A 15,570-nucleotide genomic window follows, 5' to 3' on the forward strand; every position below is an offset into this window, starting at 1 on the left:
GGTTGAGCACCCCTGGGTTCAATCCCTGTACCAAAAAGAGAGGGGAGGGGGAAAATAGGTAAAAGATGTGAACATCTGAACACTGCAGTGAATGACACTTACTTTTGTGACTCATCCATAATCTTAAACAGCGTCAGGATAACCTCATCAGTGTAGGACTGGACCAGCAGGTAAAGGATCCTCCTGATGGTGCTTTGGGTGGTGGACTCTGTGATGTGGTACATGTGGAAGTAAATGTACTCGATGATTTCCGACACCTGAAATGATAGGAAAGGAGGTTCTTTCTGAACGCACACCGCCAGTTCGGTGCAGGTACCCGCACAGGGTGTGAGACTGCACACAACATGTACATAGAGTGGAGAGAGGATGTCACTGTCCTGCTGCACTCTGCCTTGGACCACCTGATCCCCTTGACTTTAAGAGGAGCAAATAGCAGCCAAGGAAGGATGACCTTGACCTCGTTTGGAAGCCATGTCATGAAGAATGAAGGAAGAGGCTGAGGGTGAGTGACTTGGAGAAAGGAAGTCAGGGAATAATGTTGCTGCCTTCAAAAATCTAAGGACTATTAAGGAGGAAGGGAAGGGTAGTCCTTGCAGTTTACTGGTGTGTGTCACAGAGGCAGCTTCATAGTGAAAGGTATGGACCCTGGACTTGACTCACCACACCCCTTGAATTTGAATTTCATCTCTGAACTTACCGGGGAACCTCAGGCTGGGTTTTCATCCTCCCTGCAATTCCTGTCCTCAGAAAATAAGAACAATTTTACCTACCTAAGTGGTTCTGAGTTAACACTTCTAAAGTGGTTGGAATAGTACCTGCCACATAATAGCTGCTCAATAAACTTCCGTTACTAAGGCTCATCGACTCTTTGAGCTGTCCCCATTTCCAAAAGTGAAACCATTACTTCCTCACAAACCTGTTGTAAGGATTAATAAAGTAGCATGTAAATGAGGCTAGCACAGTGCTTGGCACCTCGTATTAGTGAAATCTGAATATTAACTGAATTCTTCAAAACTCCAGTAGGCAAACTTAGGACAGGGATGGCAAACTATGGGAGTGCAGATTCCAGTTCACCACAAAATAGAACTTCTTGAAATCAACTCACCTTTATACACATAAATTGATATAGCTGTTGTGGCAAATAGTATGGAAGGGACTCAAAAAAATTAAAAAAATAAGACTACCAGATGGCCCAGCAGTCCTTCTACTGGGTATACAACCAAAGAGAATCCAGTCAATTTGTTGAAGAGACATCTGTACCCCCATGTCCATGGCAACACTATTCCTAATAACCAAGATATGGAAACAACTGTGTGTTTCAACGGAAGAAGGGGTAAAGAAAATGTGGTGTACATATTCCATGGAACATATCCAGTCAACAGAGAAGGAACTTCACCATTTGAACTTCGTGGATGAACTTGGAAGACATTACGCTAAGGGGAAAAAGCCAGACAAACACTACGCTATCTCCCTTACATGTGGAACTCACAGAAGCAGAGAAGAGAATGGTGGTTGCCAGGGGCTGGGGCGGGGGTAGGGGTGGGGGAAAGATGTTGGTCATAGGGAACAAAATTTCATTGAAGAGAAATAAAAGTGCAGTGTATCTTTTATAGAACATGGGGACTAGTTAATAATAATGTATTACATATTAAAAAATGCTAAGGGAATAGATGTTAAATGTTCTCATCCCCTCCCCCCCAAAAAAAGTATGTGAATTAATGGGATTATCTCCAAAGCTCAAGTTCTCATAGATAGTAGGCTATCTGTAGGTAGGTAAACAGCTTGAGTTAGCCATTCTCCAATGTATATATATTAAAACATCATGAGCTGGGCATGGTGCACACACTTGTAATTGCAGCAGCTCAGGGAGATGAGGTAGGAGACTCACAAGTTCAAGGTCAGCCTCAGCAACTTAGAGAGGTCCTAAGCAACTTAGTGAGACCTTGTCTCAAAATAAAAAATAAAATAGTCTGGGGATGTGGCTCAGTGGTTAAATGCCCCTGAGTTCAATTCCAGTATACACCCCCCACAAAAAAATCATGTTGTATACCATAAACATATATAATTTTATCAAATAAAAATAATTAATATTTTTAAAAAATAAGTAGTTGGCAATAAATGAGCTACAATTTAAAGTAATGAGCTTATCGATACTGCATTCAGCAGAGTCTGGCTGCTCATGGGCCAGGGGGCTCTACAAGGGATTCCAGGAGTCGGAGTTGACCTGGGGTGTCAACTCTAAGGGCTCATCAGTAATCTGTACTGACTTTAGGCCCGGAAAGTGCACAGGCTGAGATCCAGAAACTGCTAACAGGAACTGCCATGGAGGTGTCATGAGCCGTGGAGAGGTGTGGGTTGGGCCATTTAAATGACAGTGAATCCTCAGTAGAACAGAGGAAAGGAACCAGAGGGTGGGAGGTGAGGAGGGAGGGGGAAGTGCTGGGGAGGGATTATAGTGTGTGTATGTACAAATATGTAATAACAAATCCCGTCATTATTTACAACCATAATGCACCAATTAAAAAAAAAAAGTAGAGAGGGCTGGAAATATAGCTCAGTTGGTAGAGTGCTTGCCTCGTATGTACAAGGCCCTGGGTTTAATCCTCAGTACCACACACACACACAAAAAAAAAAAAGTGGAAAAAAGAAAACACACATAATGAATGACAATACCTCCATCAGTCCCTAAGATTGTTTTAAATCTCAGTAAAACAAAGGGGTCTTTTTATTTCACTTCATATTCATGTAAGTGTCTCGTAAGTTTACACACACACAACACACACACACACACACACACACGTGGCCCCTTATGTAATATTTCAATTTGACGATGGCATGAAAGTGATTTACATTTAGTAGAAGCCGTACTTTGAATGTTGAATGTTCCTCTTTTCCTGAGATAGTGATATGGGAAATGCTACCCTTTCCTGATGCTGGTCAACAGCAGCAAGCTGCAGCCCTCAGCCAGCCAATCAGCCACCAGGTCATAAAGGGACACAACCAACACTCCACAGTGCACTGTGGGGCTAAGCCAGGATATTCTGAATGGATTAAATGCATTTTGGACTTTTAGCATTTTAAATTTATGATGGGCTTATGGGAATATATTCCCATTGTCATTTGAGGAATACCTGTATATATCTACTCCTTCCTTGATCCTGTATATTCTCCCATCTGAGTGCAGAAGCCATCTACAAACCTAACCCATGAACACTGTTGGGAAGCAGATGGGATGCCTGAGTCCCTCGTGGTCCTAAGAGCTCAAGGAAGTCTTCTGCTTTAACTTTGACTCGATTCTTCCCTTCCTGGTAGAAGTTCAGGCCTGATGGTCACCTCTTGCCACTGAAAAATCCCTTTTGTACAACTGCAAACTAGTGTTCATTTAGTCTTTTCCCCTTTGGGTTAAAGGATTGAGGTTCCTTCAACTCAAGCTGGTAGCAAATAAAACAGACAAAGACCCAAAACAGAACAGAAAGGAAAAATCCTTAAATAGACCTTGAATCATTAAGTCCATCAGAGATGCTACCTTCCCAATTTCTGGAATACTGTACTTCAGGATCATCTTTAACACCTTGGAGGCTGCGAGGATGTCTTGCCTGTTGGTGCTGATCATAGCCTCCAGGGCCACCATGATCACATCAGCTCTCTCCATGGGAGTCAGGTATTTCCTAAAGAACTGAAGGAAAACAGCTGTCTTTTCGTGCCAGGATCTCACTCCGGGATTGCCCCAAAGCCTCTGGCCTCCAGAAAGGCCAGCCAACCAGGGTCCAGTGGAGGTAGACCCTCACCTGTGTCTGGCTATTCTGTGGTGTAAGGCCAAGCTCCAGAATGCCACCCCCTTTGAGTCCCTGGGAAGAAACACTGGTCCAGACAATGTGGTGCAGAAGACAATGCCAAAGGCATTTCTATTTTGAATTTGGAATGCAATTGGTAAACAAGTCTATAGGAAATGAATTCTGAGTCTGGGGAGTTTACCCAAGCAAAGATAACTCTTACCTAAAGCAACCAGGCCTCTTGTCTCTGATTCTACACATCCATGTGAAGGTCATTTTCACCCAAACAATAGTGGTCCCAATTAACTCTGTGCCTGGTTCTATTGCCGGGAGCTGAGAGTGACTAAGAACAGGACACAGATGCCTTTGCCCTCCAGGGATTGAGCATCAGTCAGGACGAGCAAAAGAGGCAGTTTCAGGGCAGTGTGAGAAATGGGGGGCACTGAAGCTAGACGGAGCAGGTTAGAGAAGGTTTCCTGGAGTCCACATCAGTGGGGAAAGTTCCAGACAGAGGGAACAGAATGTGCAAAGGCGTTGTATGGAAAGGAAACCTATCCAACTACTGTGTCCTTCTCAGGAACCTGGGCCAGGTGGAGAAGGAGAATTGAGACAGGATGAGGCAGGACGGTTAAAGCAGGCACCAGTTCAGGAGGAATGTCAGACTTTAGTAAGAACGATAGAAGTTAGTGCACAGTCCGAGGGGAATAACATGATGCTGTTTGTATTTTAGAAATAGTTTTCTGACTGTAGCATAGGAAATGGTGTGATGGGGCGAGGCTGGAAACAGAGCAATCGGCAATGACCCAGGCAAGAGATGCAGGTGGACTGAATCAGAATAGCCAGGGTGCGGCTGGGCAGAGGGAATAGATTTGAGAGCTGTGCAGGAGGCAGATCTGGACATAGAGAGCCCGAGAGGAGAGAACAAAGGACTGTTCTCCTGGATTTCTGGCTGGAATGACTTGAATGACTGAACCTGAGGACATCGTACCTAAGACAATCAATACACCCTTGCTGAGGAACAGAGCTAAAGCCAGGCCACAAGTCAAGACACTTGGAGACAATCTGCAGGTGGAATCTGCCAGGTTGATGATGCTTTTTTTTTTTTTTTTTTTTTTTGGTACCCAGGATTGAACCCAGGGGCACTTAAACCCTGAGCCACATCCCCAGGCCTTTTTTTATATTTCACTTAGAAACAGGGTCTCACTGAGTTGATTAGGGCCTCGCTAAGTTGCTGAGGCTGGCTTTGAACTCATGATCCTCCTGCCTCAGCCTCCGGAGCCACTGGGATTACAGGCATGAACCATGGCGCCCTTCAGAGATAATGCTTCTTTTTAAAAACTCGACTTATGACCTCAAACTTCAGTCGACTCTAGGGCAGCTAGGGGACTGGGCCTTATGCCTCCAGCCTGTCTGTGAGAACTGTTCTCACTGTCTGTGAGAACTTGAACTTTGGGCGGACACTCCCATCTGTGGGGGATGACTCCTCAGCCAGCGGCCCACCCAGGCTCTCTGTAAGCTCTCCCCAAGACTCCCGTTCCTTGTGGACATGTCCCTCCTAAGCATCCCATGCAGAGCAGAAAGTGAAGATTACCAAGGTGAGGTCCTGCAGGTTGGTCATCCACTCCCCACGGAAATTCTTCTGTAAGTCCCTCAGGACAATCTCTATCTTCTGCTTTACACCTTCAATCAAAAATGGCAATTAAGGGGGGCAGTCCCTTAACAGGGAAAAAGCAAGACAAGCTCCCCTGTTGTGCCTACAAACCTCAGAGAGAGGAACAGAGTTAAATGGGGGAAATAACATTTGTTCAACACAATGAGAGAGTTCCCTAGCACCAGGCGGTGGGTGGAGGGAGAAGGTGGCTGGGGACTCAATGTGGTCCACTCTCAGCCGCTGTCCCTGCACATGCCGGCATGTGGACCGCTCCCACTCCCATGTGCTGAGCAAAGTGCTCCCCTACTGAATCACAAGAAGCCAGGTCCTGAAACTCTTTTGGGGAGATTTTTGCAAATTCCCTTGGCACTTCCGTGTATGTATCTGTATCTCTAGCATTCGTAGGGCAGACAGGGGCTAGACTAAGGATCCCTAAATTTGTTCCTTGAGAAAGGGTGCTTATTTTCTGAATCTCTTGCCTAGCAGTAGGGATGAGACAACCAGGAAATTCTGAGAATCCAAGTAGGTCCCATAGGCGGCTGGCTGCAAGTTTAGGACATCAGCAATAGGACTGAAGCTCATCCAGATAGTTTCCAGATCTACTTGTAATAGCTTCCTGGTCTCAGGGCCATGTGGCATATTTACTCCAACACCGCTGCAAGAGGGAACTGCCTTTCGCCCGGTGCCTGATGGAACACGGGCACACGCTCAGCAGGGCTTGCTGGCTCTTGTTACTCAGTGGATCCCCACAGCTGCAGTCAGGTGGCTTACCTCTCTGAAGCACAAGGATTTTGAACAAGTAATGCAAGGCCTCCGACGCCTCCATGCTGATCTCTTGGTTGGAGTTCACGCACATGAGGCCCAGGATGCCCATCAGCTTCCCGCTCATGGAGAACAGCGTCATATGCTGCCAGGGAGAAGAAACTGGTTACCTCCCCACCATCCAGAAAGAAGCCTCTCCCTACCAGGACCCACCCAGCCTACCTTCCCCTCCTCATCACTAATCCATTCACTTGTATGTGCGCCCTCCCCTCCCCAGCTCCATACTCTGTCCTGGCCAAGAAAAACCTTTGTAATCAGCACCCAGGTAAGGCACAGCCAGAGGTCCAAGCGCATTAGTCAATGAGCATCTGGGGCCCCAAACCAGCTATCTAGGTCAAGGTCCCCCACAAGGCCAAGATGTGGCTGGTTAAGTGGGCTCAGGGCAAACCAGACAAAGAAGTGACTTGTTTCACTGTAATAGAAAAGGCACTAATGCAAAAAAAAAAAAAAAGGCACGAGGCACTCTGACTGCCAGCTCTCTGGTTACCCCCTGATGAGCCCTGGGCTCAATCAGGTGCCACACAGGCAGAGAAGCAGGGCCCCCTGTGTCTGCCTCATACCCTACTCCAAGCACTCACCAACACTTCAGGGAAATTGCAAATAAATCTTTGCAACCGGGAAATAGTGCCCAAGGCCCGGGTCTGTTCATGCACTTTGTCTGACTGTGTTACCCAAGGTAGGATGATCTGGATAGGAACAAAGAGACCGGTCAACATTTCCATGGGAGTGCTGCTCCCTGCCTTCCTTGTCTTGAGACCACATCCATGACTGCCAAAAGACAAAGGGAGCTGTGGCAGGTGCAAGAGTGCCCAGACCCATGAACTTGGCAAAGCAAGGGTTATGTTTAAGGGTCTCTGGCACTTCACCATCACCTTCTGAGTCTCCTCCTACAGGGATGTTTAAAAACAGCCACACCTTCAAGGTCGAATTACAAAGCAGACTGAGAGGGGAAAAGATGGGGAGGTGGTGTTCTCTTGGAAGCATACCACCCCACCTACTGGGCCAGGGGCAGGAGTGGGGTGGTCTCTGAAGGGTAAGATTCAGAGTCACAAGTTTTTTGGACACTAATAACAATAGAGACAGAGGTACATATTTTATAGATAGTAACTTGCTTGGTGCAAACTTTTGGAAAAGTGTGTCCTGTATCATAGCTGCATGACAGGGGCCTTTCTCCCAGCCATGGATGTTCATAGACCAAAAGAAAGAGAAAGGAGAAGAAGAAGAGGAGGAAGAAGAAGAAGAAGAAAGAGGGGGAGGGTAGGGGAAAGAGGAAGAAAAAAGCGAAAGTAAAGTGAACCGCCATTCATACCAAACATCCAATAAAAAATTAATTCAGAATTAATCACAGATGCTAATTTAAGGTCTAAAATTACAAGCTTCTAGAAGAAAAGAGACCTTAGATAAGGCAAGTTCTCTTGAGATAACTTAGATAAGGCAAAAATTTATTAGCTAACACCTCAAAATCATAACCATATAAGAAAAAAATAACAATATCAGCTTCATCTAAATGAAGATGGAGCCGGGCACACTGGTGCATACCTGTAATCCCTGCAGCTCAGGAGACTGAGGCAGGAGGATCACGAGTTCAAAGCCAGCCTCAGCAACTTAGTGAGGCCCTAAACAACTCAGCAAGACCCTGTCTCTAAATAAAATATAAAAAGGGCTTGGGGATGTGCATAGCGGTTAAGTGCCCCGGGGTTCAATCCCTGGTACCAAAAATTAAAAGAAGGGCTGCTTTTCGAAGGGCAGTTAAGCAAAGAAGGCAAGCCACAAAATGGGAAGGAATGTCTGCAAATCACATATCAGACAAAAGATTTACGTCCAGAATACATAAAGAACTTTCAAAATTCAAACATTAAAAACAACCCAGTAAGTGCTGGGGATACGGCTCAAGCAGTAACGCGCTCGCCTGGCATGCACGAGGCGCTGGGTTCGATCCTCATAAAATAAAATAAAAAAAAAAAAAAAGAGAGAGAGATGTTGTATCCGCGAAAACTGAAAAAAAAAAAAAAAAAAAAACAGGAGAGAGCCCACCATGGTAGCACTTGCCTATTGTCCCAGGCTGAGGTGGGAGGATCCCTAGAATCTAGCTAGGAGTTAGAGACCAGTCTGGGCAACATAGCAAGACCCCATCTCAAAATACAAACAAGTCAACAGAACACAAAGAGATACTAATATGCATCAGGGCCATGTGCAATTGGGTACTCCCATGATTCCAGCAGATAGGGAGACTGAGGCAAGAGTATCACAAGTTCACAGCTAGTCTTGACAATTTAGTAAGACTCTGTCTCAAAATAAAAAAAAAAAAGTCTGAGAATGTGGCTCATTGGCTAAGAATCCCTGGGTTCTGTACTATTAAAAAAAAAAAAAAAGGAATGAACTCTTTTTAAAAAAAATACTTTTTTGTTGCAAATACCTTTATTTTATTTGTTTATTTATTTTTTATGCGGTGCCAGGTATCAAACCCAGTGCCTCACTCATGCTAGGCAAGTGCTCTACCACTGAACCACAATCCCACCCACTCCCACTCACCCCCTGGAACCAACTCTTTTTTTTATAATTTTTTTTTTTAGAGAGAGAGAATTTTAATATTTATTTTTTAGTTTTCGGCAGACACAACATCTTTGTATGTGGTGCCGAGAATCCAACCCGGGTCGCACGCATGCCAGGCAAGCGCACTACGGCTTGAGCCACATCCCCAGCCCGTGGAACCAACTCTTGATACACACAACAAGATGGATAAATCTCAAGCACGTTATGAGATGAAAATGAAAGAAGACAGATTCAAGAGGCTACATCCTGTATAATTCTATTCAGAGGCTTTTATAGAAAGGCAAAACTACAGAGACAAGACAGAGGCTGAGGTTAGGGAATTGACTACAAAAAGTCTTGGGAGCCAGGTGCTATGGAACTCTCCTATAATCCTGTCAACCCAGGAGGCTGAGGCAAGAAGATTGCAAATTTGAGACCAGCCTGGGCAATTTAGCAAGACCTTGATACAAAACAAAATGGTAGAGTGCCCCTGGGTTCAATCCCTGGTACAAAAAAAAAAAAAAAAAGTCATGAGGGATTCAGGGGTGCTTTACAGCTTGATTATGGTTGTGGTTACATGACTATATTTCTCAAAATCTGCAGAATTCCCACACTGAAAAAAGATTATTATTATTATACTGGGTGTAAATTAAAAGATGAAAAAATGAAGGTCATGGGCTGGGGCTGTAGCTCAGTGGCAGAGCACTTGCCTAGCTCGTGTGAGGCACTGGGTTTGATCCTTAGCAACACATTAAAAAAAATAAATAAACAATAAAATAAAGGCATGTTGTCCATCTACAAATACAGGAAAAAAAATTTTTTTAATGAAGGTCCTTAGGGAACAAAAATATGTAGCCCTCAAATATTTTGCAAAAATGACCCTCTTTCTAATCCTGCCATGCAAAATCAACCATGAAACAAATGATATCATATTATGCTATTATGTAATTTTGTAGAAAAAAAATTATGTCTATAATACATATGTACTTGATTTTTTTAAAAGAATTACCTCAAAGTAGTGAATATAATTCAATTCAAATTTGGCTATATATGAAAATTATCTATTTCATCATTTAAATTTCATTTATCAAGATAAATCTATTTCCCCCAATATTTTCTTTGAAATTTTAGAAATGGTTTCATGTGGTTCTTTTTTTTTTTTTTCCTTCCCTTCCAGTGCTAGGGATCAAACCCAGGGTCTCACACATGTCATGCAAGTGTTCTACCACTGAGCAACACCTCCATGTTTCAAGGGCTGCTTTTGCAGGGTACCATTTCTCTCTGGAGACTGAGAACCTCAATAATGGGTCCCTTGAGGACCCCACCCTGACCAGGACCGGAGCTCAGCATCTCCATCCCCCAGGAACTCCAAGAATAACAGAGCACTTGTTATTACACTTGCAGGAATGGTTGCCTAGGAAGCACAAAAATGCTTCTCAACAAATATACCAGAAATGATGCATTCCAAAGACTATATCACTCACCCAAATATAGATCAATTCCCCCTCTGGATACAACTCTGGTCAAGGTCTTTTTGTAAGATAGCTGGAGAGTCTTGTCTTTTTATTTGTAGTCACATGTAATGTTTTATGCAAAATTACTTTATCCTAATTGGTTACCATCTTGTTCACAAAAATTGGTTTCCAATGACTCTTGACTATTTCTCCAACTCAAACTCACCCTCAGGAGATGGTGACTTGTGATAACTAAGAGCATTTGAAAAGATCTAAAGACAGTTAAAGAAGAGCTTGGTACTTTGTGTTCCCTGGAGACACTACACTAAAAAAATAGCTCGGATCTAGGAGGTAGCCAGGATCGGTGAGCACTGAGGTCTTTTCCATGGGGCAGTTACAGGTACTGCACTGGCGGGGGGGTGGGGCATGGGGATGGTGGGGACAGACGTAACGAGACATTAAAAAAGATTAAAGCCCAGCAAGGATATAAATGGTATAACTAGTAAAGTTCCAGTGCACCCAATTCTGGAGGGAAACAGGTCCTCATCCTGGTGACTGTGGTTCTCAAAACACCATCCTCAGAACAGTGCCTTGAGGGGAGACAGAGGAATTAGTCCTCAAGCCACACTTGTGCATGCTGAGGTTTGAGAAGGTATGATCTTTGGACTAGAGGGACACCCAGACTCTCATCATATTCCTCTCTTTTGCTCTCAAGCACACAGTCCTAGAAACAACATAGGATTCTGGTTTGCCCTGTTTCGAAAGCCACTTACCTCCAGGAAGTTTTGCAATATGAGCATGTCAGGCTTCATATTGTCCATCACCAGAGCTTGCAACATGTCATCTAAGGCCTGGACAGTCTGACAAATGAGGAGACATGGGTATGCACAGGAGGAAGGAAGAGGGTGCCATCTCACCTTTGCACCCCAGGGACGTTCTCACACCCAGTTACTCTCTCATCTTCCCTGACGTTGGCCTTTCTTGGCCCCACTGAAGACAAGACCAGGCCCAGCCTACATGGTAGGCCAAATAGTGAAATGTAGGCAGTGGGCAGGCCTCCCCGACAGACAGCCCCCATAGGATTCTTACCATTAGAGACCCCTTCTGTTAGATTGAGTTACTTCTGTTTTTAAAACCAGAAATCCTTGGGAAGATTTGGCAGTCTACCGGCCAGTTATGCTATAGAATCCTGGGTTTTATTATCAGACTGTCTCCTCCTAAGACGGAGGATGTCATGTGAGCTCTTGTGAGAGAGAACGTGGCTAGCATGGGATCCCAGGCCACTCCCTGGGAAGAACCGAGGATAAGACAGGCAGCCCTTGATCTGAGCAGCATTAGCACCATGCCGCCATGAGCTCTATGTCAGGAAGACCAGGGAGCTAAGAGTGCAGGAGGTGACCACAAAGACAGCACCCCTCATGGACATCTCCAGCAGGAGGCCATGGTGGGGATTACCTGGAGGTAGAGACTAGCACTCTCCTTTCGGTCTAAGCTAGGCATGATGAGTGGCAAAGGGAACACCCTGGAGATGCAAGCATTGGCCAGGTCCAGCTTCTGGGATAAGTAGAATGACGGATTCAGCTGGCTGGTGGGAGAGGTGGGGAAAGACAAGGTCACGATCCTGTCAGAGGCTGGGTCATGTCTGCAGGACCCTCTGGGGAAACCTACTCTGTGGCTCTCTCTGAGGTACAGGAAAAGAGTGGACTACTTTTCAATGATCCCCTTATCAGGAAAGAAGGGTCCTGGTTGTTGGGGACATCCCTAGACTGTCCTCATATAGTAAAATCAAAGAACAGTCCCACCATCCCCAAAGGCCAGCCAAAGTGGTAACCGTGGGGCCCTGCCACCCACGGCCCCAAAATCAATTTCCCAAGACTTGTCCTTCTTCCCAATCCAAACGTTCTCAACATCAGAGCCCTCGGGGCCATGACAGAGTGACAGCAGGGGAGGAACCTCAAGGCCACAGTGCAGAGCATTGCTTTCTGACGCACGAAGTTGTCCAAGGTCTCTAGGGGTTCTTCCAGGATCAATGACTAGAAGGGCCAGGAAGAAACAAGCATTCCCCTCAGAGAGGGATACCAGTTGGTGGGCCTGTCCTGTCATCCTCCACCCTGGATGACCAAATCCCAGAAGAGGTAGGGTCCTTCTTACCTCAATTTTCCTGGCCAGGATGTTTTTGGGAAAGTAGTTGTTCATATTGCTGTCTGCCTGGACATGCACAGCACCACTCAAAGTCTCCACAGCACTGAGGAAATTCAGTTTGTCGAACAAGGACTAGGACAGAATATAGAGACTCCCACCAATAAACCAGTCACCCGCAGCCCTCGGCCCATGCTCTGCCCTCACACCCAGCCCAGACTCATATCTAGTAAGCCAAAGGATAGAGTGCACCCCTGATTTCCTCAGCACCGTGTCCCACAGCCTGCACAGGTGCTCACCAATGTCCTGTCTCCTCTGTATCTCTCTGGGGACAGTGGAGCTAGGGGTCTATAAGAAAGATCCATCCTACAGGATGGGAGCTCAAGGCCAGAGCCCCAGCACCTGTGTCTAATGGCCTGGCCATCAAGATTACCCCAGACCAAGAGGCACCGAGGACTGGATTTCAGGAGGCTTCCAAGTCAGGACTAGTCCTCAAAACCCAAGGAAGCACGAGTCCTCATTTTTTCCTACTCTTGACCTCAATTCTCAAAAAGTTCCAGAGAATTCCTTACCATATTCTCCTGTCCTAGACATTCCTGTATCAACTGATAGGCTTCTTTTTCTGATTCACGCAACCCTGAAAAAGGATGTAGTCAGAGGAGGTTAGCTGATTGTGTCAGGAGGGCTAGGAAGGCAGAGCCATCCTCCCCCAGTCCTTCACCAAGAAGGCTCAGAAACCACCAAGCTGGGATGGGTCCCTGTCCCAGAGCCTGCTTCTCAGGTATGGGCATGCACAGCTCCACTCATGTGACCCTCAGAAGCCAAGGTGAAAGGCACCCAGATGGGGGTTCAAGAGATTTTTTTACATCACACATAGCCAGGGATGAAAGATTGTGGGGAAGGGACAGAACTTTAAGTCACCCCCCAGTGGTCACAAATTTCTGCGGCTGATGACCTAGACTGGCTTTGAAATTCCTAGTCATGAATGGTCTTAAAACCCTGAGTCAACCTTGGAGCCTCCCTATTCAACTAGGGTGGTATAGCCTAGCAGTGACCATGGCAAAGACACAAAAGGTGGGATGGAGGATAGGAAAAGAGCCTGTCCACCCCAAGTGGAGTCAGAAGAACAAAGGTGACAGCAGTACTGGGACCCAAAGCAACATTGGCAACTGACCTGGATTCACACTGTGGTCCTTCCTCATGACCCAGCAGACAAAGAGCCTCCTGGGATAGGGTTTGAAGCCAAAGCCCAAGGGCTAAACACAACCACTCTAGAATCACACTGCTTTGATTCATCAAAGTTCAGCTCTTTGACTTGATTAAACTCTCTCTAGTTTCCTCATCTGAACGTGGGAAAGATGACAGTACCTATTTTGATGTGGAATTAAATACGTCAATGTATGTAAGGAGTGATCCTCAGTGAATTAAATTTCCCCAAGGAGACCAATTAGGAGACTGTGACAGTAACCCAGAGGAGAAATCCATGTGGTTCACACCAGGGATCAGAATTCTGTATCTAATTTGAAGATCGATATGAATAGCTGATTGTGGGAAGCCATTCTCGCACGTGATTGGGCACCTCCCTGACTGGGTGTGAGGCGTTCTGGCTAAGCTGTGTCAGAACTAATCCCCACCCTTTCTAGGTGCGAGAGCCCATCCATGTGGGGGTGTGACTGACCATTGACCCTGAGACCAATCACTGACCCTGACCTTGGAATGCTGTCCCCCTCAACCTTCATTGGATGGAATTTTCCCCTGAATTTCTTGTTCCCCAATAAAAGGCCACTCTCTGGTGTGCCCTGCCTCTCTCTCCTGCTAGTCTTGTGTAAACCTCACTGCCCCACAGGGTGGCTCGAGGCAGGAGCCAGAGGGGGAGCCATCTCAGACCTGGTCAAAGAAAAAGGTAAATTGAGTTTATGTGTGTTTATTTTGATCTCACTAGTTAACTTCTATGCTTCGAACCTCTAGTATGAAGCTAGCATGCTGGTCGTGAAGCTGAATTGGCGCCCAACGTGGGGCATTTTAGATTAACTAGATTGAGTGGGAGTGCGCTATAAAAATAAAGGAATTGGTGACAATTTGGGGTCACAAAAGTACCTGGAGGCATTGAAGGGACGAGATGTTAAATTATTTAAAATGGGAAATTCAACTTCTACTGATAAGGACATGTATTTGGCTATCTTAGAAACTATAATTAATCAGAAAGGAAAACAGATAAAAAAGACTCAGTTATTACAATTCTTAAAGGTTGTAGGTGAATTTTGCCCTTGGTTTTGTGACCAAGATTTGCCAAATTTACATACTTGGGAGAAATTAGGGAGGAAATTACAAAAAAAAATGCCTTTCTAATGAATTACCTGGAGGCATTGAGGATATTCAAAAACTTGGACGGCTTTAGAAATTTGTCTTTTTGAATAAGTGGACCATAGCTTGTGGCCCCCTGAAGATCTATTGAAGGGTATTCAAAGAGCCATTAGGTCTACTCAAATGGTAAATCTGCCTGAGGCTAAGTTAATTTCTTTTCCCTTGAGCCGTTTGAAAATGAAAGCTCTCCCAGGCTAAACCGAAAGTTAGGAATGTAAGCTTGCCTCAAATAAATCAGGGTAGCTTGGAGGAAGATCATAGAGACCAAGGTCATAGAGAGGAAACCTCCAGAGGCATAGAAAGTTCTCTTCCCAGAGGCATAGAGAGTCCTCCGGAAGAGATAGAAAGTAATCCTCCCGGGGAGGAAAATCCGGGAATAATTCTTACAGAGGCACAAAGCCCTTCTCCACCACGTGACTTAGGAGCCCAATTTCAAAATGGCAATGGCGGAGAATCTTCCCACGAGTCGAAGTCTGAGGATGAGGAATCAGACATTGAAATTCAGGGGAAAATTCCATCCAATGAAGGTCAAGGGGGACAGCATTCCAAGGTCAGGGTCAGTGATTGGTCTCAGGGTCAATGGTCAGTCATACCCCCACACGGATGGGCTCTCCCACCTAGAAAGGGTGGGGATTAGTTCTGACACAGTTTAGCCAGAACGCCTCACACCCAGTCAGGGAGGTGCCCAATCATGTGCCAGAACGGCTTCCCACAGCTGATGGACCAGATTATAAGAAGTCAAGGGGTTTTGTTTGTTTGTTTGTTTGTTTGTTTGTTTTGTGGTACTGGGGACTGAACCCAGGGCCTTGTGCATGCAAGGCAAGCACTCTACCAA

At 45.5% G+C, this 15,570-nt stretch overlaps 1 protein-coding gene across 1 annotated transcript in view; it reads right to left on the minus strand.

Moving 5' to 3' along the window:
- The window catches only part of LOC113188696 (maestro heat-like repeat-containing protein family member 7), a 40,853-nt gene extending 27,280 nt beyond the window's left edge, over positions 1 to 13,573 (minus strand). Inside the window, exons 1-11 of the mRNA XM_026397129.2 lie at positions 13,546 to 13,573; positions 12,944 to 13,008; positions 12,384 to 12,506; positions 12,186 to 12,265; positions 11,688 to 11,817; positions 11,006 to 11,092; positions 6,825 to 6,932; positions 6,196 to 6,331; positions 5,365 to 5,453; positions 3,527 to 3,676; positions 103 to 257 (exon numbers count right to left, since the gene is read on the minus strand). Of these exons, the coding sequence (XP_026252914.2) occupies positions 103 to 257; positions 3,527 to 3,676; positions 5,365 to 5,453; positions 6,196 to 6,331; positions 6,825 to 6,932; positions 11,006 to 11,092; positions 11,688 to 11,817; positions 12,186 to 12,265; positions 12,384 to 12,506; positions 12,944 to 13,008; positions 13,546 to 13,573 (1,151 nt within the window). The remainder of the gene's footprint in view (positions 1 to 102; positions 258 to 3,526; positions 3,677 to 5,364; positions 5,454 to 6,195; positions 6,332 to 6,824; positions 6,933 to 11,005; positions 11,093 to 11,687; positions 11,818 to 12,185; positions 12,266 to 12,383; positions 12,507 to 12,943; positions 13,009 to 13,545) is intronic.
- Between the last annotated feature and the right edge of the window lie 1,997 nt (positions 13,574 to 15,570).

This window comes from Urocitellus parryii, chromosome 9 (assembly GCF_045843805.1).
Source record: "Urocitellus parryii isolate mUroPar1 chromosome 9, mUroPar1.hap1, whole genome shotgun sequence".
Classification (NCBI taxonomy): Eukaryota; Metazoa; Chordata; class Mammalia; order Rodentia; family Sciuridae; genus Urocitellus; species Urocitellus parryii.